The sequence below is a fragment of the Acipenser ruthenus genome, chromosome 12 (genome assembly GCF_902713425.1).
Source record: "Acipenser ruthenus chromosome 12, fAciRut3.2 maternal haplotype, whole genome shotgun sequence".
Lineage (NCBI taxonomy): Eukaryota > Metazoa > Chordata > Actinopteri > Acipenseriformes > Acipenseridae > Acipenser > Acipenser ruthenus.
In genome coordinates this window covers 39354783-39377957 of record NC_081200.1, presented here as the reverse complement: position 1 = coordinate 39377957, position 23175 = coordinate 39354783, and the positions used below count along the sequence as shown (strand labels likewise).

At 41.0% G+C, this 23175-nt stretch overlaps 1 protein-coding gene across 6 annotated transcripts in view; it reads left to right on the top strand.

Annotated features, from left to right (window-relative positions):
• The window catches only part of LOC117416899 (putative tyrosine-protein phosphatase auxilin), a 28224-nt gene that overhangs the window by 837 nt on the left and 4212 nt on the right, over nucleotides 1–23175 (top strand). For 2 of the 6 annotated variants that reach the window (XM_059035097.1, XM_059035096.1), the window contains exons 2-19: nucleotides 5894–6029; nucleotides 8343–8493; nucleotides 10549–10598; nucleotides 12116–12264; nucleotides 12343–12465; nucleotides 13110–13243; nucleotides 13447–13641; nucleotides 14528–14645; nucleotides 15062–15141; nucleotides 17096–17289; nucleotides 18417–18512; nucleotides 19454–19891; nucleotides 20804–20872; nucleotides 21374–21469; nucleotides 21679–21813; nucleotides 22121–22411; nucleotides 22507–22655; nucleotides 22917–23093. In XM_059035097.1, coding sequence (XP_058891080.1) covers nucleotides 6017–6029; nucleotides 8343–8493; nucleotides 10549–10598; nucleotides 12116–12264; nucleotides 12343–12465; nucleotides 13110–13243; nucleotides 13447–13641; nucleotides 14528–14645; nucleotides 15062–15141; nucleotides 17096–17289; nucleotides 18417–18512; nucleotides 19454–19891; nucleotides 20804–20872; nucleotides 21374–21469; nucleotides 21679–21813; nucleotides 22121–22411; nucleotides 22507–22655; nucleotides 22917–23093 — 2658 coding nt within the window. In that variant the 5' untranslated portion in view covers nucleotides 5894–6016. Of the gene's footprint in view, nucleotides 1–5651; nucleotides 6030–8342; nucleotides 8494–10548; nucleotides 10599–12115; nucleotides 12265–12342; nucleotides 12466–13109; nucleotides 13244–13446; nucleotides 13642–14527; nucleotides 14646–15061; nucleotides 15142–17095; nucleotides 17290–18416; nucleotides 18513–19453; nucleotides 19892–20803; nucleotides 20873–21373; nucleotides 21470–21678; nucleotides 21814–22120; nucleotides 22412–22506; nucleotides 22656–22916; nucleotides 23094–23175 lie in introns of those variants that run through there. The other 4 variants (XM_034924836.2, XM_034924835.2, XM_034924839.2 and 1 more) reach the window with 4 other exon arrangements.

The window sequence follows — 23175 nt, the reverse complement described above, 5'->3', positions numbered from 1 at the left end:
TTTCCTGAAACATATTAGGCATTACAGATGGTGGCAGGCAGAATGCATTGGAATTGTACTATTAAGATATGACAATACAGTGCGTAGTTTAAGAAAACGATTTTAAACACATGACTGTCAGGCTTATTTCAAAGTGCGCACTAGAACGTGTCAACAGCAACAAAAACTGTACAGTAACAAGTAAATTAAAGAAAGACGTCCTTCAGTGTTTCATGTGTCACAATTTGTATTGTGGAATGTGATGACTTCACCACTGTTATAAACAGCAACAGTAAGACATTTTATTCCTACCATAGAACTGTTATAGTTTTGATGCATTTTATTGATTTGTATGTTTAATCATCAGCAAATGTCATGACATACATGGTTACAGTTATTTGAGTTGGAAAATAGTTTTTTTTTTTCAAAGAAAAACATGTATACTATTTTTTTCTGTATTGTATTTAGCACCTTCTAAAAATACAGTACAGATAACGATCCCCGTTGGGTTGATAGAGATACTTATGCAGTATGAATTATACTGTGAAAAACGAGGAGACATGTTTTGCCCTTGAGACACTACGACCTCATTCAGATTAATGCTTTCAGCTATAGATTTGGACAGGCCTTAAACCCGATTTCCTTCTCGTAAAAACAGTCAACGAAATATCACGAGAAATGTGTTCAACGGTAGGCTACTACACCATTTTAAACTGCCCAATATTGCACATCAGATATTTCGTTTTAGACAGTGATTTAATTCTATAAATACTTCAATAACAATATTAAAAAGAAAAAAAGGGTTTCTATATTAAAATAAAAAAGCAAGCTACTGTGCGTGTTGACAGATCCATCAGTACTGTGGTTTTGTTGTTACGTCATCGCTCTACAATTCCGGCTGTATAAGTGCCCTGCATGTTAATAATACTGTAGACCGCCTGTGAAACAATGGCATGCGTTTGGCTTAATCTCTGTGGCTATCTTCAAGTAAGGTTTAACTGATTACACACATGAAGACCGCACACACTGAATACATGGTAGCAGTGATACAGTATGCCCGTTTCTCTCTTTTAAGCACGATGCTTATTTTTCATTAGCAGCCTATGCAATATAAACATAATTCTATGTTTGGTTTATTGTCACGTTCAGTTTAATGAGCCCCAATGCTCTAATACAGTAAAGAATTGATTTCCACAATGTCGGTTTGATATAAATCTCTGTTAACCTGCCATGTTGTCTGCACTGGTGTGTTAGTCAATGCACTGACTAGCACTCTATTTCTGGTACTCGCACTGAAGAGCAGGGCTGTGTTTATATATCCCAGGATACTCTACTGTACACGAGTATGTATTTGAAATTATTACTGAAGGATTCTTGATTCTGTTCTGACCTATGACATCACGTCATGGCTTGGTCCTTTGGCTAGCTTCCAGGGAATGGAGGCTGACAAACACTTGTGATTTTGTAGCAGCCATCTCTTCTCATTTTCTGTAAGCATGCCACAAGATGGAAAGGCCCTGAGTCGTGCAGAAAAATCTGTGAAGCACAGTGAAATGTCTTGGAGTGAGGGAGAGCGATCAGAAACTCAGGGGTTTTCTCTGCAGCATTGGTAAATACTGTATGCATGAAACCACTGGGGAAACACACTGGATTGTATCGGCCAGCTATTGGTGGTTATCCCAGGATTTCTTCTAAAAATAGATGTCTGCTACCCTCCAGGGAGATTCTTAATACAGACATTCTCCGAATCCGTCTGTATTATTCCATTGCATTGTCTTTCCTCATAACCTTGTTTTTTTAAGTTATGTTTTCAAACACATCTTAATAAATGTGTGAAACACAATATAATACAGCCTCATAGATACATGCCTGTTCTTGGGAGGGCTCCCACCTGTCCCTGTTTTCCCTGGGTCGTCCCAGTTTTGAGAAAGGTGTGCTGAGAATTCAAAATGTCTTCCCGGGACATTAAATGCCACCAGTACCATAAACTGAGCACATGTTAGATAAATCCGGATAAAATATTACCGTACCTACAGGATCAATTCGTTGATTCATCCAGAATGCAGTGGTTTACAGTTCCACAAGAATGAGTTGCTCTAAGACTCATTCGCTTTGTGAGTCAATGTAGACATTTTTAATGAGATTCTGAAAAACCTGACTGAGCCCTATTACTATTAATATGGTTGTAATGCTGATATTGTGACACATCTTGCTTTAGCTGTGGTACAGCAATTCAGACCTGTTTTAATATGTCTCCTATACACATTAACAGTTCAGTATTTCATTAACATCAAGAAGACTTGAGCTCTTGTGCAGTGTCTCGCCTGTAAAACATTAGACAGGAGTTGTTTGAAGATGTTTTTTTTTTATTTATTTTTTATTGTGTTAAGCTCAAAGTTCAGTATCATGTCCACATTCTAAACATAATTGTTGAATCTAATTGGGGGGGGGGGGGTCTGCATTGTGGTTTAGTAAGAGAGACTTTGCACTTACAGTGACTAACAGGATATTATGTTAAGCCAAATGGGAGTTCACCAGCCAATATACGGTAACCTTCAGTGTCAGTTTTTCACAGTCTAAATGATTTATGATTATGAGTTCCACAACTCCGCGATTCAAAAAGGCTTTCAAAAACAGTGATGTAACTGATACAAATACTGGATTGTTGTGTAATATTGCACCCTGCTAGCTTTACTTCTGCACAGTACTACTGTAGTAGCCTTATTGAGGTTGCTAGCGTGCTACATTGTACTAACGTTTGTGTTCCCATCTCTGTTGTAACTAGTCAAGACAGGGCAGCACTGGATCTCAATGAGCATTCCAGGTTCAGTAGATTAGAGGTGTAATTCAATAATGAATTACTTTCACACTTGAACTGGAATGGCGTAAGTGCCCTACTGTTGGCTATTGTGAAATCACTTGCCATCCCTTATATAGGCACCCTATCAACACCTCTCTTTGCATTTAACAAGGAAACTACGGATTGTGTTGTGATTTTTATTAATAGAAAACGTAAAGCTCAGTTCTACTTTAATGTGTGTTACCAAAAACAGCTCTAACTCTTTAAAAAAAAAAAAAAAAAAGCAGCTCTGCCTGGTAATTTTACAGTTTACAAAGAGCTTCTCATGTACTGTATCCATGTTTTTTTTTTGCAATCCTCAACCAAAGGTATCTGAAGTTTACAATGCTGACCTGTGCTTAGCGTGATTTCAGTTTGCTTTCGATTACTCCAAGCTGCAATGCCTTTTCCATGGTATACCACAGGGAACGTATGATTGCATGCTGTCCTATATACAGCGTTCAGTAACCGGACTGTTTACAGCCCCTCTTGGTCCTGTATTTAGAAACATTTTTGAATGTTTTGTGTATAGCTGCATCTTATTACTTGCAGAGGAACTGCATGAGTTTGTTTTTCTAACACGTTTCCCAGCTTTCTTCCTTTCTGTGAGAAATCAGGAAGCACTGGAGCTCCCAAGGAATTAAATCCAGGAAGGAAGACAAGAAACGGAATCACTTGTTAGAAAAAGTTTCCTTTTCAAGCTGCTGTGGCGGCTCGCAGTTAGCAAGAAAGCAAACCGCTTCTACTGGCACAGCACTGCATGTATCAGCTCATTAGCAGCATGATGACAATCTCTCTTTACGTGTCTAATGCAGTGAACAATTTAATCAAGCTGCAGTACATTTGCTACATCTCTCGAACCTTCAGCGAAAAACAAGAGATCGTTAAATACAATACCAAATGAATAGTGCTGATTTTGAGTAGAGATGCTTGTTGTGTTAGAGAGGTAAATAAAATTTTTTAAGAGCTGTAGTAGTTAATCATCGGATGGCTTGAATGTTGTGATATTCTCGTTACATTTGCTGATTGATGTGACTCCTTACCATTGAGAACGGAATACTAAATCAGCAAGCCCAGTGTGTGCACATGGTTTACTATTCCAGTTGTGTGAGGATGTAGTGTCTGACCTGTTGGTTAATGTTTCTGCAGCAGACCCGTTTGAGAGTGTTAATCATGGCTTTCCAATTATCGTTTGCTGTTGCACATGATAATTGTTCTCATTTGAAGTTGGCCGCTCAGACGTTTGACAGTGAACAATTACAATTTAGAACAAAGAAACTGAACTGGTCTTGCTGATCGTGTGCCACATGACATGGGACCTTTTTGTTGTAGTGTAAACATGTTTACCTATAAATACATAGAAAGCTAATCTACTGTCCACCTGGGTTATTTAGTTTTACTTTAAAAAGAGGTGAATAAGGGGTTATTATTTCATATGTTTGTTCATAACATTGTAAAGCTGTACAGTATTTTTTAAAGTGTGTTAGATCACCAGTGGCTCCCCTAGTATAAGCAGTGCCACATAAAGTGTGAGGTCATGCAATCGAGAGCTTGCAGGTTCAAATCCTGGTCATGCCGAATTGCAAATCTGGGAAGCGCTCATTGGTTAATTAGGGAGAAACATTGTCTGTGGTTGGTTCAGAGAACCTTGTTGATCTTCAATCCTCCTAAGTAGATCACATCGGTGAGCTTATTCAAATTCGGAGCGTGTGGTTGGTCCCATACTTACTGTGCTAGTTCAAGTCCTTGTGATGAGGTAATGGTAGTCAATCTTGGCAGTAAAAATGAGCCCCTGTTTTGTGGCCTGGTTGTATGTACAGTTCCTGCAAACAGACACAATTGTCTTAATTGTGACGGGTAACAATACAAAGTGTGTTAAAATTAGAAAGCAACTGTAAAACCCATTCATAGCTCAGATGTTTTCAGTGTGTTATGAGCACTTTCAATTCAGTTCATCTAAGTAGTGACACATCTGAATACTGCAGTGGTTTGATTCATGCAAAGGAAGGGACTTTGATACAGTCTAGCAGCGTGTGTGTGTGTGTGCGTGCGTGTGTGTGGCTGTGTGTGTCTGTGTCTGTGTCTGTGTGTGTGTGTGTGTGTGTGTGTGCGTGCATCCGAGTGTATGTCAGTGTGTGTGTGTGTGTGTGTGTGTGTGTGTGAGTCTCTTTTGTGTGTTTTTGTAAAATGACAGGTTTGGTCCTAATTTACTATTTAAATGGTGGTTTAAATCCACCATTGTTTAGATCAATTAAATAGGCCCCTAGAGAGTCAGGAAAACATGACTGCTTTATTTCATTCAGGATTGAATTGAAAATTATTAATTTTCAAATTAATGATATTTACACATAATACACATAAGAATGGATGTCAGCTTTTATATTGAGATTTGTGTTGAAATTGCAATCTCATTTTCCCTTTTATATGCTGTGATAAACAGCATTCAATGAATTAACTCAGAAACACTGGTGTTTATCTAGACAATAATTACAACCAAACACCCTTAAATATTTGTTGCGCTAACTAAGAAATAGTCAAATTCTGTACTCAATATTGTCATTTCATTGCTGCAAATGGCTTTTAGGTTGCAAATTAGAGATTACATTGTCATGTCATGTTGTCACTTTGGAAATGCTAGAAATAAAAGCTTTTTTTTAAAACAGACAAAACAAACACACAAAAAAAGAAAATGTTTTTTAATTTTAATGGCAAGGAATATTTTCCCCTCCAGATAAAATCAGGCAGGCTTCAGACACCTATTGCTTTTACATGCTATTGTCAGGATTGGCCTGCTGCCAGGAGGAAGCCCTGAAAGGACCCGCTAATTCGTCAGGGAGAGCAGTCTGCTTGTATGTGTTGTGTAGGAAATGCAGCCCCAGTGACAGGATTTTTCACAGGAGAAGGAAACAGGGACACGAATTCCAAAATCCCTTTTTAAAGAAATCTCCAGTGAAGGCCGTGCACTGCTCTTTTCCCCTTTGCATGTAAGCTGCGGATGTTGGTATCCCTGTGCTCATGAGCCTGCTCGGTGGCTACAAGAAAAAGACTGGTTATGATGGTTATGAATCTTTACAGCTGGTCGACAGCAGCGGTGACTTCAATAACGGGGAGAGAGCCAGCAACACACAGGACGAGAGCTCGACGGAAGCACAGCTAGCAGCTAAAGGCGGCCCAGCCAGACAGGAGAACTGCAGTACCATGGACAGCTCAGGTAAAGACACTGCCAGCACAGTAACCCTTTATATTATTAATAGGGTGTAACCCTACACCACAGTGCATTGTCTGCTGAATACTGTCTTGCTTTTGTTATATTGTAACTGCATACTGTTAAGGTCTACTGAAATGTTATACGTGCTTGTCTTTTTTTTTGTATATTTCTGTAATGTATAGTATATGTGTTTGATGTCTTGTACTCGTTATCATCATATGCTTGGTGTCTTTGTGGATTTTTTTTATTTACATGTGATAAAAGCATACAGGTAGCGGTACCTCCTTTCTCCTGCACTGTTGCCTAGGCTAATGCTGTTTTACAGTGTACTGCAGTTTTGAATGCATTTAGATTTGCATCTCGTAATCCAAATCAGTTTACCAAAGATTGTATGTTATAGTTCGGATCATTTCATTTCTGCTTTAATGCTTTACTGTTGTTGGACTAGATTTCACTAGACTAGTATGTCTGTTTAATTCATCAGTAGTGACACAGGGTTTTAGATGAGGTACTATGGTCTGCTAGCTGTATTTGCCCTTATGAAAAAGTCAAGGATTGACATAAATTAATGCTGTCTGTGCATTGATGCAGAATGCATCCATATGTCTACACGTGAGTCTGTGTAGAATCCTAGCACGTTGAGTCTTATAGGAAAAATTGTACATGCTTGAATCATTCATATGCATTCATCATTAAATGCAACCAATCTTACCATCCAAGAGGATGTAATTTGTCCAGTATTTTCATTTTTTTTTAAAATTGTATGTTCCTTTATAACACAAGTAGACGTGTCTCCTTTTCAAAATAGTCCTGACCAAATATACACGACACATGGAAGATTTGCTCATTACGTTAACTCGCACCTCTTAATAGGAGGATCGTTGTGGTGGCAGGTGTAAGAAAGGGGAACCTTTTCTTGGTGGAATTGAAACATGACTGCTGTGAATGCTAGACAATACTGTCATGGGAGGTGCACTGCATTTCACAGAGACATGAGTAGGCCTTTGGGGCTCAGCCCATTTGAAATCATAATGTAATCATGGAGCGTTTACAAACTGAGCAGCTTCAGCTGAGCTCCGTGTGGCGCCACCGCCTTTGTGTTCGGCTCTTTCGTGCTTTTTAGAGGGATTTGCACTACAGCGGTGGAATACAGTGTTTGCAGGGGAGCAGCCTGTGCAGAGCCACATAGCAGGGAGAATGCAAACATTTGCTGCAGTAGCTCAAAATGATTTCTGTTCCTGTGCCTATCACCAGAATATATGTGAGGGTATTCAATAAAAAAAGTATTGTACAATAAATATAATATCTGCTAATTTCATTTTTCTTAGCATATTTATTAAAATAATGTGCACAATAATATATGACTGATTTGTCTGCTATTCATACCTATTTCTTAATTAGTGCTGTTGCATTATAAGGATGCATTTTCTTTAAGGTTTGTGCTCTTATTTCTTGACATGAAAAACCTTTTTTGTTTTCTTGCTAAAAGGAACCTTAACGGTATATTGTTTGGCTTGTAGATCTGGAAATACAGTAAAGTAAGAAGGATAATTAGGACAGTAGGAAATTGGAAGCAGGGTTGCAAAATGTATTAATACAGAAATATAGAATACGCAGCGAACATGTTTCTTATCAGGGTTTCATGTGTCCATCGTTTTTTTATTTTTTTATTAAAATTTAGTAATCACCAATTATTTTATTCTTTTCTCCCAATTTGGCATATCCAATTATTTTTAGGCTCAGCTCACCGCTACCACCCCTGCGCTGACTCGGGAGCAGCGAAGACAAACACACGCTGTCCTCCAAAGCGTGTGCTGTCAGCCGACTGATTTTTTTCACACTGCAGACTCACCGTGCAGCTACTTCAGAGCTACAGCGTCGGAGGACAATGCAGTTCTGGGCAGCTTACAGGCAAGCCCGCAGGCATCCGGCCAGACTACAGGGGTCGCTGGTGCGTAGTGAGTCGAGGACACCCTGGCCGACCTAAGCCCCCCCCCGGGGGGCGCTCAGCCAATTGTGCGCCGCTTCCTGGGAGCTCCTGTCTACGGTCGGCAATAGAATAGCCTGGACTCAAACCGGTGACCTCCAGGCTATAGGGCTCATCCTGCACTCCACTCAGAGTGCCTTTAGCGGATGCGCCACTCGGGAGCCCCTATCTGCCCTTCTTCTAACGAGGTAGAATACTGGTAGTGGCAGCAATTCTACACAATGCATAGAAGAGCATGTTACTCAGTGCCTGTTATCTGTTCCTCCGCATGAGGTTGTGTGTCTGTGTCGTGTGTGTGATTGTAAGTCCCTGAATCTGATCCTTTGAAGGGGCTTCATCTCCAGATATGGAGGCCAACTCTGGGGGTGGGCTGCTGGACATTGTGAAAGGAGGGGCAGGGAGACTGTTCAGCAACCTGAAGGACAACCTGAAAGACACCCTGAAGGATACCTCTTCCAAAGTGATGCATTCTGTAGCAAGGTAAGCCTTTCTTTTAATATATGTTATTCATTTCAATAATGCTACCATTTGTTCATGGCCATTGCCCATCACATTGTTGGGATGTTTCTGCTATGTGTGTATATCAATGTATGTAAGCACAAGGTAATCTGTTTTTGATCAGCTGGAGAAAAGAAGTTCTCCCCCCCCTCTAAATTGTAAATCGTTTGACCATGTACTGAATTACAGTTAGCGTTTAGTTACATATACCGGTATTGCTGACCCCTGCTAATTGAAGGTGATAATTAGGGCGTCTGATTTTCGGGTGAATTTTTTTTCAAATTCAGGTGAATGCTTTTTTAAAAATTGGGTAGAATTATTTAATTTAGAAATCGGGTGAAATCGGGTGGATTTTTAATATATAATCAAGACAGAATAAATATTCGGGTAGAAATCGGGTTTTATTTAGAAAGAAATAAACAAATGCTTAAGCACAAATTGTTAACAACAAAGTTGTCGTCAACAGTTTAAATCCGTATGCAAACTTTTGACTTCTCTCTTTCTCTCTCTCACACGCACACACACATACTGTATATGGAGGCATTCCTCCATTCCAATCAAGTTTTATTTTGTAGTGGAGTTGCAAGTATAATTGCACACAGAACATACGGGAAAACTAAACAACTTTACTCCATGCTGTTTTACAAAGAGAAACGATCGACTGTTACATCTAAATGCTCTTGGCTTTGGGCCAGTTCTGCTCTGTTGCATTTACAGACAACTGTGCGTGTGTTTATTCATATACACTATGTGCCTATTCGGGGAGTTTTCAGGTTTAACCAAAATACAGAAAAAAGCATTTGGGGGAGGGGGGAATGGGAAATCGGGTTAAATTGGGTAAAACCCAAACAGCAGACGCCCTAGTGATAATACAATATTAACACCACACATACACTACACATTGGATACAGTAGGAAAAAAAAACTCATGATGAGATTTTTTGCGTATATACTGTATGTATTATATATTCATATTAAAACAAACAAACTAAAAAGATTAATGGTCATGGTTACACATTTTAGCTTCCTGAGCCAAAAAGTGTAGGGAGTTTATGAGTAGCCCCTCCTGCTGCTGACAGTGCCTGTCAGTGCCTTATCCTGAGGAGCTGCCAGCTCTGTAGGCCCCACAACAGAGTCTGTGTTTGTTTGACAGGCAGCAGCCTCACTGCTGGACAGAGGGTGGGGGAGGGGTAGGGGCAGGATCATTCTTGAACTGCTCAATGCATCTCAGAGATTGTTGTAAATGCAAGCTGTCTGGCAGTGCTGGAATTCAACCCTCCAAACCTCTCACAGCTGTGCAGTACAGAGGAGGAGACTTCTGTGTAATTCTCATTCAGACAGGCTGTGCCGTTCCTGGCATAGAGAAAAAAAAATCCTTTCTTTCTTTCTTTCTTTCTTTCTCACTTGGTTTAATGTTATACAGTATATATAATGAAAACTAATTGAAATAAAAGCTAGCAATTTAATCATGCAAGCTTAGTTTAGAAAATTAAAACTTGAAGGCCAGTTTCTCTAAGGGTTTGAGAATTCAGCCCAGAAGACGTCTGCTTCTGTGACATGAGTGGCTTCCTCAGCCCTGTGAAATATTTATAACATCCTTAAATGTTCATCTAAACAGTTTTTTTCTCAAGGTTTCATGATGTTTTGAGAACTGCAGCAGTACTACTTTTAAAAAGAATAACTACTTACAAAATAATTAAAAAAATGAAATTCCATGGCTGGCTGAATTGAACACCCCATTCAGTCCCAGTCCTCTGTGAAGCAGAGACGGCAAATTGTGCAAAATAGTGTGATTTTACTTGCAACATCTTGCTCCCTTAAGAGATTTTCTCCCATTTCTTGGATGCCTGTGCTTTCATGTATCTTTGGCAACAATGTATGATAAATATTCAATAAATGTAGAATTTCTAAATGTGTCCATATACCTAGAGATATGACCTATAAGGCTACATGTATCCCAGTCAACAGGAGTCTAAGCTCAGTCACTTCAGAATACCTCTCGTATATTTTTGTATATTTGTGTGTTTTTCTATTTCAGTTACACAAAGGGAGAACTGGACATTTCTTATATCACCTCACGGATTATAGGTAAGTACTGTATTTTAAAACTGGGGCTGCCATTGGTTCCAGTCTACAATCCAATCTGGCATCAAAGATCGCCTATTGTGTCATGTTTAAAATAATTGCCATTTATAGTTGCAATTGGAAACAAACAGGATCGAGATCAAACCGCTTTCAGCTTAATCCCAGTTGCAGATGGAAGCAAGACATTCGAGTTTATCAGAGTACAGCGGGTCTAACCCTGCCAGGACTGTCCTTTATGCTTCTGTTCTCAAGTTCTCAATATATCTCAATACAGTGGTTACAATTTGAAAGTCCCAGTTAATCAATCAATATTGATGGCAAGTCATTTAATCAGAACTGGCAGTGTGCAGATTCAATTAGAAATCAGCTAGAATCACAAGAAGGTTCTGCGTAGGTTCTGTATTAAGTTCGGAATACACAGCTTAAAGTTATTATAATTGTCGTCTTTCTCTTTGACCCCATGGCATCCACCAAAATCTGGAAAAAGAGATTAAAAAAGGTTATTGTTGTTATTCTAAGCTTGCATGCAAGCCTGCATTGTGTCCCAAAAATACTGACATGTAGCAGCCAGCATTGTGCACATACAGTAACTTAGGGTTCAGAGACGCAGTGGAGGCGTCCCTACATGTCTGTCTGATTTTCCGTATGAATGTCATGCTTGCAATGTTAGCTTGAGAACAGTTCTTCTAGGTATTGCTATTCAGATCAGTTCTTCTAGGTATTGCTATCCTTTCGTTTTTGCTGGTTTCATTGCATTTATAAACAGCACTGTTTTCCATGCTGTACTGCCCATTGAAGGACCACATCCAACACGTGAGTTGCTTCTGGGATTTTGAGCCTTTGTAGGAAGAACAGTTCTGAACGTATTGGATTTTTAGACAGTGACTCTTCTATAAATACATATTTCTCTAGAATAAAGAAAAACAACAACATAAAAATAAACATTCTATGTTTGCCATTTATTTTCTTTAAAAGAAGTCAGACTCCCAGAAGCCGGAAGCATTGGCTTGCAATGGAGTACCAATCACTGCTATTCCAATGACTGACGTGTTTTCAATGGTGATTTCATTCCTTCATGCGACTTTAGGAAGTTGCCCGGAAGTACAACATTGAAGCGTTTGATAAATATCAATTTCCAACAGTTTAAAATAAATGACCATTAAAAAATCGAATTCATCTGTACCGTAATGAGCGTGTTTTTCATAAAGGAAAATCTGATACCAACGAAATTACAGCAGTATATATTGGGTAAGATTTACAGGAATAATTTTGTTGGCACCATGAATTTATTCCTCATGCTGTGAATTTTCTTCTTCGCTGTACTGACACCTGATTGGGAACTTGGGAACCACATGTTCGATTTTGATGAAACTTTGCGTGGGCATTACTATGAGACGCTATTCTCCTGATAATGGGTGACGGTCATGCTACCCTACTGGAATGGGTTATGTCCTCCTTGGGGGGGACAGTTAGACAGAATGGCAATGTAAAACTGTTTAATCTCTGCCCTCCTCACACAGTGATGTCATACCCTGCCGAGGCTGTGGAGATTGGATACAGGAACCATATTGAAGATGTCCGATCGTTCCTAGACTCCAGGCACATGGATCACTACACAGTCTTCAATCTGTCACAGAAACTGTACCGCAGTGCCAAGTTTCACAACAGGGTGAGTGGACACTCATATAAAACAAGTACAGATTGATGGACAGACTGAAGGCTGGCTGACCGGACTGTTCTTTTGCAGGTGTCCGAGTGCAGCTGGCCCTCCAGACAAGCCCCCAGTTTACACAACCTGTTTGCTGTGTGTAAGAATATGCACAATTTTTTACAACAGAACCCCAAGAACGTCTGCGTCATTCACTGCATGGTAAGACGAGACCTCAGAGTGCTGGCTTTGCTTGTGCGCTCCTTCATGCATCGTAGAGTTCATCTGTGCTTGAGGAATCTGCTTGTACAGGTAGATGTGTTGGTTAGATTTGTGTACAGGGCCATTAAAAGGGATTAGGAATCAGGATTGGGGATGTGTGCTCCTTCCTGTCGAGTGTTTGCAGAAATAAAGTAGAGTGTCATTCTGCAGGTTAAGGACTGATATATTTAAAATCTATTCCTCTTTTTAGTGCCTTTTTAACTGTGGAGTCTGCTGTTTAACATGTATTTCGTGAATTGTTATTACTTCACTTAGAAAAGTCTCTAGATATATAACATTATACAATAAAATATGAATCTCTCTCACTATATGTGTGTCAACAAAATATATGAATCTGACTACCTTCATTTAATATTGCAGTTAAAAAACACAAATAAATACTACTACTACTACTACTACTACTAATAATATGTACCATAGTTCATAATTCAGCCACATTGAGATTTGCTTGCACATCGCTCCTGCATGACCCTATTCCCCTGTGCGCTTGCACGGGTGTTATCATGCTGTTCATGCTGGCTGCAGAGCGTACCATTCTCAGATATTGTGTACTTGATCGCTCTTTTTTCATACTATTGTCTAAGGATGGCCGAGCTCCCTCAGGCGTTCTGGTCTGTGCAATGTTCTGCTTCTGTCACCTCTTCAACAATCCACTTCCTGCTATTCAGTTACTGAACTCCAAGAGACCCGGCTCTGGGCTTTGGCCTTCACACAGGAGGTATGGCTTTGACTAATCTAAGTGGCTATGCTGGGATCAATCATCCAAGGATTTAATGATCACGGAGGTTACAGTCCTGTGTGCTGCCTTGGTTGCTCTCTCCTTTTTCTCTAACCATGCCTGCTATTAAATACAATGCAGAATTGACTATGTACCGGTTTGCTCTCCTGATGTTTTGCTGTTTTGCTGTTTTGCTGTTGCAGGTACATAGATTATGTATGCAGTATGGTGTCTGAGAAACCCACGCTGCCTCACTGCAAGGCTGTCATTATAAAGTCAGTCATTATGAGCCCTGTCCCTAGCTTCAACAAACAGCGCACTGGTTGTCGACCCTTCTGTGACATCCTCATTGGGGAAACAAAGATATTCTCAACAGCACAGGAGTATGAGAGAATGAGGTAAGGGTTACTGACCTAGCTGAGCTCATTTGCTTCAATGCAAACACACCCTGGCAAGAATCCCTCGTCGCCCTAGAGGAAGATGCTATACATGAGAGTAACTACAGAATAAAACAGGGAGCCGATACTGTATCCTCTACAGCAGTAGTGAACTAAATCTGTTTTGTTGTTATTGCTGGAGTTCCTTCAGGTAATAGTAATTATAAAGGTGCTTCTTCTTCTTGTTTCACTCTTACCTTTTTTATACAGTCATTCTTAGTGATTCCAACTGTATATCTTCAATTTAATGCTGCCCTTGAATAAATGCTGCCCTCGAATAAACGCTGCCCTCAACAAGAAACAAATAAACAGGACACAGATTATACTGGACACATGTTATTCAAAAGAAAAAAAGGTAGAAGTTTAGAAACTCACCTAGTCAATAAACATCACCGTCAAAGGAGGGTGCCACCCTCAAACCGTACTACCGTACTTCCAACAAGCGCCGCCTTGAATAAATGCTGCAGCTGCTTTAGGCATTTTAAGATGAACGCTGCGCTGTGCATTTGAAGATATAAAGCGTTCCTGTTTCTCAGGAATTGCATATTTATTTTTTGATAAGATGCTGTGTTTAGGTCCTTTGGTTATGAACTCAGGAGCTGCTGCCATAGACATCTGTATGTAGGCTAGATCAGCCAAAGTGTCTTTATATTAGTAAGCAACAGCGCCATCTAGTGCACAGCAGTGTATTACCAGCAGATCGCTAGATGACGGCTGTATTAAGATTTCGATCAATAATATAGACCCCAGGGTGTGTACAGCACAAAGCACTTGAAAGGTTTGACTAATCATGCTTTTTATATACTGTTGAGTCTTAGATTGTATTGAACACATTGCTTTTTTAAAGGGAGCACAGAGTCCTGGAAGGGAAGGTGATGATTCCCCTGGGGGTCAGTGTGCACGGGGATGTGGTTGTTTCAGTCTTTCACATGAGATCCACTATTGGAGGAAGACTTCAGGCCAAGGTAGGGAATGATTCGACCGGGGGTTTGCAATTCCACTGTCCATTAGCACTCCCAAGTGTTTCCTGCATTCTTTAATTAACTCTGATTGCTTGAAAGGAAAAAATAAAAACATGTTAATATCACAAAACACGTGATGTGCTTAAGAGAACTTGGTTGTTTGGCTTTAGTTTCGTTAACAGGTGTTTTACCTCAGGAGATAATTAGCCTGGAGTAAATGGTTTGAAAATATGGCCACATCGTTCTTATGCTTGTTAAACTTGATTTGTTTTTTAGTTTCAGACGGTTAAATATGGGAACATTTTTTTTATTTTTACTTTAAGTATGTGTGCGGTGTCTACTTCTACAAGTTATTTTTCAAACCAACTAGTGCCGTAAATAAATTCAATCTTTCTTTTCTTTCTTCATTTCTTTTTTAGTTGACAAACACACAGATATTTCAGATACAGTTTCATACTGGATTCATTGCTCCTGGAACGACAGTGCTAAAGTTTACAAAGTAAGTCTGTCTAATTCATAGCCTATACAAGTTAAATACAGTTAAACTTGCAAAGACCCACCCCTTTTCACAGCAACAACTCTATGATGAAACCATAGAAATAAACATGTATTTTTAAATGCATCATTAAAAGTCCTCTAAGCTCACTTTGAATGGGCTTTTGTTTGGAATGACATGACAAACTGCTTGCTGTTGCCGTGGCGTTTACAGAATTCTGAGCAGAGACAGTAAAGCCCTCCTACTCATGTGAAGTCCACTTTCTTACAGTTTACTACATATAAGGTAAAGTTTTATAAGGGCTATATTCAGGTGTCGCTCAGAAGGAAGCAGGTCGTGGTGCCTGCAAAGGTTTTTACAGTTGAGTAAACAGAATCTCACAGCGTAGCATAACAACAATCATTGCCAAAAGGAGAGGCCTAAAATACATTGGCAGTTTGGCACGGTTAGTGTTTTCATTTTATAAAAAAGGACACATTGAAACTGGGGACGCTGTTTGAAAGAGAAAGTCAAACCACAAATCAAACAACGTCTAATTGTGTGGGTTTGTACAGGAATGAAAACTAGAAACGATTAAGAAACAATACCATAAAGGAATGGGAGTTTCAGAGTGCCTTTGCATTTCGTTGGTTACTGAATACATTGGCTACACCATACATGTAATCGTTCAGCTCGGATTGCTACAAAATACATTTGACCTAAATCAGGTTTTTGGTCGAATGAAGTTAGTGTTTTAAAAAACTATAACAGTGCTGGAAAATTAGCCTTGACACTTAAAACCCAGCAGAAGGGATTTAGTGGATATGAATAATTGATGAAAAGCAATTGCACTGAAGGTACTAGCTGCGCTCGGCACATGGAGAAATTAAGGGCATGGTCTTTAGAATGAATATTTTAATGTTTGTCCAATGTACTTTATGCTGCTCCTGGTGAACTGAAATGGTCGGATTCGTCTTTTTAGCCACAAGTGCCAATCTGGTATCTGTACATATAAATTCATATAAAAAATATTCTAATGGGCTGGTACTATTCCTGTGATCTCTAAGGAATCTGCCTGTCAAGTTTTCCACTGAAAACAATTAATTAGAAACTGTATTTTAATTACCCATAAGCCCTGAAGGAATTGCAGAGTATGACATTAGTTATGGTGGTAAAACATAATAGCTTGCTGTTAGGTGGATGTGGTTGATTAATATTATTATTATTATTTGTTTATTTAGCAGACACCTTTATCCAAGGCGACTTACAGAGACTAGGGTGTGTAAACTATTCATCAGCTGCCAAGTCACTTACAATTACGTCTCATTCGAAAGACGGAGCACAAGGAGGTTAAGTGATTTGCTCAGGGTCACACAATGAGTCAGTGGCTGAGGTGGGATTTGAACCAGGGACCTCCTGGTTAAAAGACCTTTTCTTTAACCACTGGACCACACAGCCTCCAAATACATGAAATTGATTCATAATTCTAATTTCCAGCCCCTTCGTAATAATGAAGCCCTAGTTTAAGAGATGTTTCTGAAAGGATGTTTAATTCAACATTCGCTCATGAATAACTCTCTTAGGCTAATGTAACCAGAGAATCTTTTTTTAATGTTACAAATTAAAGGTTCGCTATTAGGAGCAGTAGTGGGTGACTGTACTGGGCTTTTACCACTGGGTTTGGTTAGCTTTGGTGAGTTAGGGGCTTCACAAAAGACACATAATTTGGCACTCTCGCAATAATAACGAGTGAGCAGTCTCAAAAAGAGATGCAAAGGATTGCATGGAGACTGAACTGCTCTGAGATTATACATGCATTGCAATGGAGCTCACAGTGCCACTGCCAGTGCTATCGCTGCTCCCTGGATAACCACAGTAGATTTTAGTCTCCAGTGCACAGCCCCTGGATTCTCGCGTAATGTTATATATTATATACACTGCTTGTGATTGTCTGTAAGCTCGATCCTTGTTTCCTCAGGCCCGAGCTGGATGCCTGTGATTCCCCGGATAAGTACCCTCAGCTCTTCCACGTGGTGCTGGAGATTGAGGTGGAGGCTGCCGATAAGCAAATGGACCTGACCTCCCCCTGGGAGCACTTCCCCACCAAGGATCTCAGTCCCAACATCCTCTTCTCCTGCCACCAGGAGCACCAGGACGCGCTGGCGGTAGGAGGTAAGATGGGAGGCAGCTGTAATCACAAACCTAACGGGACTGCCTCCATGTGCTGCGAGTGGACAGTTCTTTAGCCCTGCTTTTTAAAAACAGCAAATCTGGAAATATGCCAACTCACACCATATACTGTATGGGTTATACTTCCCTAATTAGTAAAATTTGTTAACATCTTCCTTCAGAACATGTTAAAACAAAATGCGTTTACCTTCATTGGAGTCTAGTCTGTCTGCTGCTGTTTAGCAGTCTTCTAGCTGTTCCTTGTCCCCTCAGTGCCAGCTGTCTGTTATTGATCTCTTCTAAAGCGCTCCTTTTCCAGTAGGTAACACCCTTTCTGTCACAGTGGATTACTTCTTCTTGTGCCGTTTACTAACAGAGTAGGCATTACTGAAACAAAGAACTTTAGAGGGGAGTGAGTGATTCCATTCCCTGCAGTAGATATCATGGGATTGATAGTTCAGACAGAGATTGCCTTTTTACCTTTGACCCTGGTCATGTGCCTTTCTCTAACAAACAGCCATCAACTAAAACACAGTACAATAATGAATCTTGAATTGTAACATTTTATTGATTGAAATATGGTTACACTGTCGTATATTTGTTGTAAAGAAAATAAACCTTAAAAAAAAACAAAAAAACACTGTCGAATTCCTAGGTATTCCAGTCACCTGTCTCTGCTTTGAATCAGCAGTTTTCAGTGCAGTCTGGTATTCCAGTCACCTGTCTCTGCTCTGAATCACCAGCTTTCAGTGCGGTCTTCTTGGTTGTTTTGCTCCTAAAAGGGCGGCAGACGAAGCTAATCGAAAGACACCTATGTTATTGGCATCTGTTAACATGACGAGATGTGCACAAAATCTGAAGCTGTAAAGCTGAAATCATTGGGCAAGCTGCATTAACTGGAACAATAAAGTTTTAAATCCACACTTCCCTTTTATTTATTTATTTATTTATTTATTATTTTTTTACCTCTTAAGTCAAATGGAATATTTGAAGATCTCTGCATAGCGCTTAGAGCCTCCCAGTGGCCAGACATTGTCATTGTGGCCAAGGAATTTCAAATCCGAGCTTTGTGCTCAGCCCTATTCATGAATTCATAAATTCAATAAACGTTTAAATATTGTCCACTCCAGGTAGGCCACCTTCAGGAGATAAAGAGCCACATCAAGATAACTTAAGGAATGCTGGCGCTGGACAGACCACTTTCTTCTCCTCCATGGCCTGGCAAGGTAACCTCTGGAGAGGGCGCAAGCTGCAGAGCTGGCACAATGCAGAGCTGGCACAATGCAGAGCTGGCACAATGTAGTCAAGCAGTGCAAGCAGGGGGTCCTGGGCAGCTGAGCACTTCGATTCATTCAGAGCACCTGTGTTTAAACACTCCTGCAAGGAGCACTGCCTTAAATGTACTTCTGACTCCCAGAACACAGTTCAAACCTCTTACCACAAACCACAGTTCTCTCTCTCTCTCTCTCTCTCTCTCTCTCTCTCTCTCTCTCGCACTCACATTTTTAGAATTAGTATTATTTTTCTTTAGTTTTTTCGTTACAGGTTTTTGTTTCTGAAATGTACAGTATCAGGTATTAATGGTAGCTGACATACAGTGCAATGGTGTCCAAACACACATTGGAAGGCATGATTTCCAGAAGAAGAACATGCAATATTTCTTCACATGTATTAATAAGCCATTAAAATAATGGTGTGCTTGTAGTTGTTGGTGAACAGTTTTTTGACTTGCAAGTAAAGCCATAGCCAACTTTGTGTAAAAAAGATGTAAAAGATACAATATTGAAGTCTATTGCACCAAACTCCTATTTAAAAACATATCTATATATTACAGTGGGATTAAGACCTTGGCCATTTAAATGCTGTCTGTAATTCGGTGTTTTATTCTTACAAGATTATCTGGATATGGAGGAGTTGGAAGGTAAGGTGCATTACAGGAAGCCACAGTGTAACACACCTTTAATGTTGCTGCTCCATTTGCTTCTCCTGAACCTGTCTTCCATGTCCCCAATGCTCTTCTAGTTGCAGTGTTTAGCCTACTGTAGCTCGTGTTAGAGTCACAGAGGTCCCTGCTCCTATGGTGTCTGTTTTCCAGTGCAGCCCTCTGGCCTTCACCAGGTAGAGAAGCCATTCTCACGAGCCTCCTGCTGTTGTTGTTATTTCTCAGATCCCAGCAAGGGCCACCCCAGCACTGAAGACAAAGCGGCGCTGGTGCATGAAGACAGCGAACCCTCTGACGACGAGCTCCTGTCTCTCTCCAGCCAGCAGAGCAACACCAGCAACGAGAAGCAGCCTCCACAGCAGCAGCTGCAGGGCACACCGAAGAGCAGCAAGAGGCAGGAGGCCCAGCCCACGCCGGCGGCCGCGCCCCTGCCACCGCCCGCTGAAGACGTGGACCTCCTGGGTCTGGATGGGGGTCTGGGGGACAAGGCCTTCGCCGGACAGCCGCAGCTGCCCCCCACCAACGCGGACCTGCTGAGCGACCTGTTCGTAGCGAGCACCCCAGCCTCGCCCTCCCACAGGCCTCAGCCAGACAGCAAGCCGGCGTCCGCTCAGTCCACCCCCAGGAAGACAGCCCCGTCCTCGTCCCCCTGCCCCTCACCAGGTGAAGGTGACCTGCGCCACTCTGTGTATCAGCTGTGATGGAAGCACTAGGCAGATCTGAGTGTGAAGGGAGGTCATACGCAAGCGGAAAAAAGGAAATCTGTTTCAATCATTTTACTCAAGCATGTATTAAAGGCCAGCAGGGTTGGGGGTCAATTCCTGTTTTTCAATTACATTTCAAATTCCTTTTTAAAATCAATTCCCAATTCCAATTTCCTTTTTAATCAATCCCCACAGATCATTGATCAAAATTATGATTAAGAGGAATTCTGTTAAAAGGAGCTTCTCACGGTGGCAACAAATTACTTCAATTTAAGTCACTGTCAATTTAATTGGCTTCAAATGAAAGCAGTGTAACAATCACAAAAAATATTATGTCTCTAAAATATCAATTCCAATTCCTTCGAAGAAATTGGAATTGGAATTGGAATTGGAATCGGAATTGGAATTGGAATCGGAATCGGAATCGGAATTGGAATTGGAATTGGAATTGGAATCGGAATTGACCCTGACCCTGAAGCCCAGTTGCAATGATTGCTCTGATGAATCTCCATAGAGATATATTCCCCGTGTTAAATCACCTGTGAGGGGAAGGATACCTGTGATAAACAGTAAGCTGAATATTACTGGAAAATTGGATTTGAGTGGAAATATTCCAGTATACAGTCCGGTACTCCCAGGTATTTCATTCATTTATGAATTCTGAATGATTTCATCTTTCTGTTGTAGTCTGTTTTTCTAATAAAAAAATATATATGTTTAAGAACAAGATACAAATCCTGTCAGGAGCTCAATGTATCCATCATGGCTTTGATATACAGCAGCAGGTTTTCAAATTGTAAGATCTTGCAGCACTGGGAGGATCCAGGGCATCCGTTTTGCTGATTCTGTGTTTTTTTATGATGATTGGCAGCTTTTGATGCATTTGGATCCGGTCCTAACCCGGCTGGGCAGGAGTTTCTGGGATCGTTTCTCGGGCCAGGTAAAGCTGGACAGAGTGACCCTTTCCTGCATGTGACCCGGTCCCCCTCCCCCACAGCACAGAGCACAGGCAGCGACCCCTTTCACATGTGTAAGGGCTGAAGACATGCATGCCCCTGTTCACCCTTAAACAAAACAGCAACTCACTTCAGGGTAGTGCATTGAGATACTGCTTTGCATTCCAGTGGGAGTCTCTGTACGCCACACTTCCATGGACTTTGCATTGAATTGAATTATTCCTCTTAGGATCTCTCTTTAAATGTGCTACTCAAGGTTTTGATTATTATTAAAATGAAATAATAGTTTAATACAATAGCGTTTTAATGACACATTACAAGTGTAAAGCTTTGTGTGAAAGACTTGGAAGGTATTAGCTACATGTTCTTACGAAAGTGTATTCCTAGAAATCTCTATTATTCCATGAATATGAAATCAGCAGCTGCCTAAACAGCCTTTAGTTTTGAATTAATTAATTCAACTTCATATATATCTTGTCCTTTAGGCATGACCTCCCCTGTTCCTCCCACAACCCCAACAGTGAATATCCAGCAACCGAACCTGATGGGAGGCTGGGAATGGAGCAAACCTGTGCCAGCAGGTAATACAGACGTACGCACTGTACAGCGCATGCTAATGTACAATGTGCAGATTGTGATAAGAATTTGTGTTTCATATTCCCATGTTTGAATCTTAATACAGTTTTAATTGGTGGAATGCATTAGAAACATATGATGCCTGGTGCATTAAAAGATGATGCCTGGCCTAAAAATAAATTACGTAACAACTTGTTCTCTCTTGCTCTCCCAGGGGGGTTTGGAATGGGAAGCAAATCTGCATGCACCAGTCCTACAGGGTCTGTCCACAGCACACCTACCCACCAATCCAAACCACAGACCCTGGACCCCTTCGCTGACATCGGGGCCCTTGGGGCCAATTTAGGAGGTTAGGCTCTTTTATTTCTCTGTACGTTTCAGGGTTTTGATGGTAAGCAGATAGTGCAGATAACCTGGATCCGTTCATAAAGCAATGTTGTCTTGGCTTGTTGTTCTTGTTGTTTTGCTCATTCATTTTAATCTCTGCAGCAGTTTTCTCATTTTTAGTTTTTCTTAAGCGTTATCGCAGATTTCCTCATTCAGCTGTCCGCCTCTTTTTTTGTAGCAGAAGGAAATACTATCTAAGGTACAGTATAGAATTTGCTCTCTGTTTTCTCTTTCTACATTCTTGGCTGCATTGACTATTTACCTAACAGGTGGCTCAGGATTCTCCAGCAAGCCCACCACTCCCACTGGGACAGGAGGAGCATTTCCACCAATGGGATCACCACAGAAGCCATCTCCCCAGCACACAGCGGGAGCGTCCTGGCAACAGAACACTGGTTACTCCTGGCAACAGGGGGGGTCGCCGTGGCAACCCCAGCAGGGTAAACCGGCCCCGGCGCCCATGCCCCACTCCTCTCCACAGAACAGGCCCAACTACAATGTGAGCTTCAGCGGTGTGGCTGGCGCCCCCAACACCAGCGGGAAATCGCCGGCCAGTTTCGGTAGGCATCATGCCCTCTTTATAGCGTATGCCATTGTTTTTTTATTGTCTAGTCACTGCTTGCCACTTTCATTCTCTCTGGTTCGTTTGCTCAAGGAACAAAACCAAAAATGCAACACGCTAACTTTGATGACCTGCTGTCTAGCCAAGGATTTTCTTCCGCCAAGGACAAGAAAGGACCCCGGACAATAGCAGAGATGAGAAAGGAGGAAATGGCCAAGGAAATGGACCCAGAGAGGCTAAAGGTACAGCAAATCACTGGTCTAGTCATTTCTTGGCGCTATCTGGAACAGTTTGTAGTCATGTTCAGTGTTCAGTGTATTTAGTGTCTAGTGCTGTGGGCTGGGATCCCGGTTCTAATTTTAAGAGCCATACCTCTAACTATAGATAGATACAAGGTAAAGGTACTTTGAGATATCAAACAGTGTATTCCAGTTCTAGGAACACTTGATCCCTTTCCAGAGCTTAATAAAAAGAGTCCTGCTTGTTGTCCATGTTCTTCACAGCTCCTTGAGTGGATCGAGGGGAAGGAGAGGAATATCCGAGCCCTGCTGTCCACCATGCACACTGTGCTGTGGGAGGGGGAGACCAAGTGGAAACAAGTGGGCATGGCAGACCTGGTCACCCCCGAGCAAGTGAAGAAGGTCTATCGCAAAGCGGTGCTCGTGGTCCACCCAGATAAAGTAAGTAAGATGTTGCATCTCAATGGACCGTACATTGGTGTAAAAAAGGCTATGCAGTATACATGAAACTTTAATAAAAGTG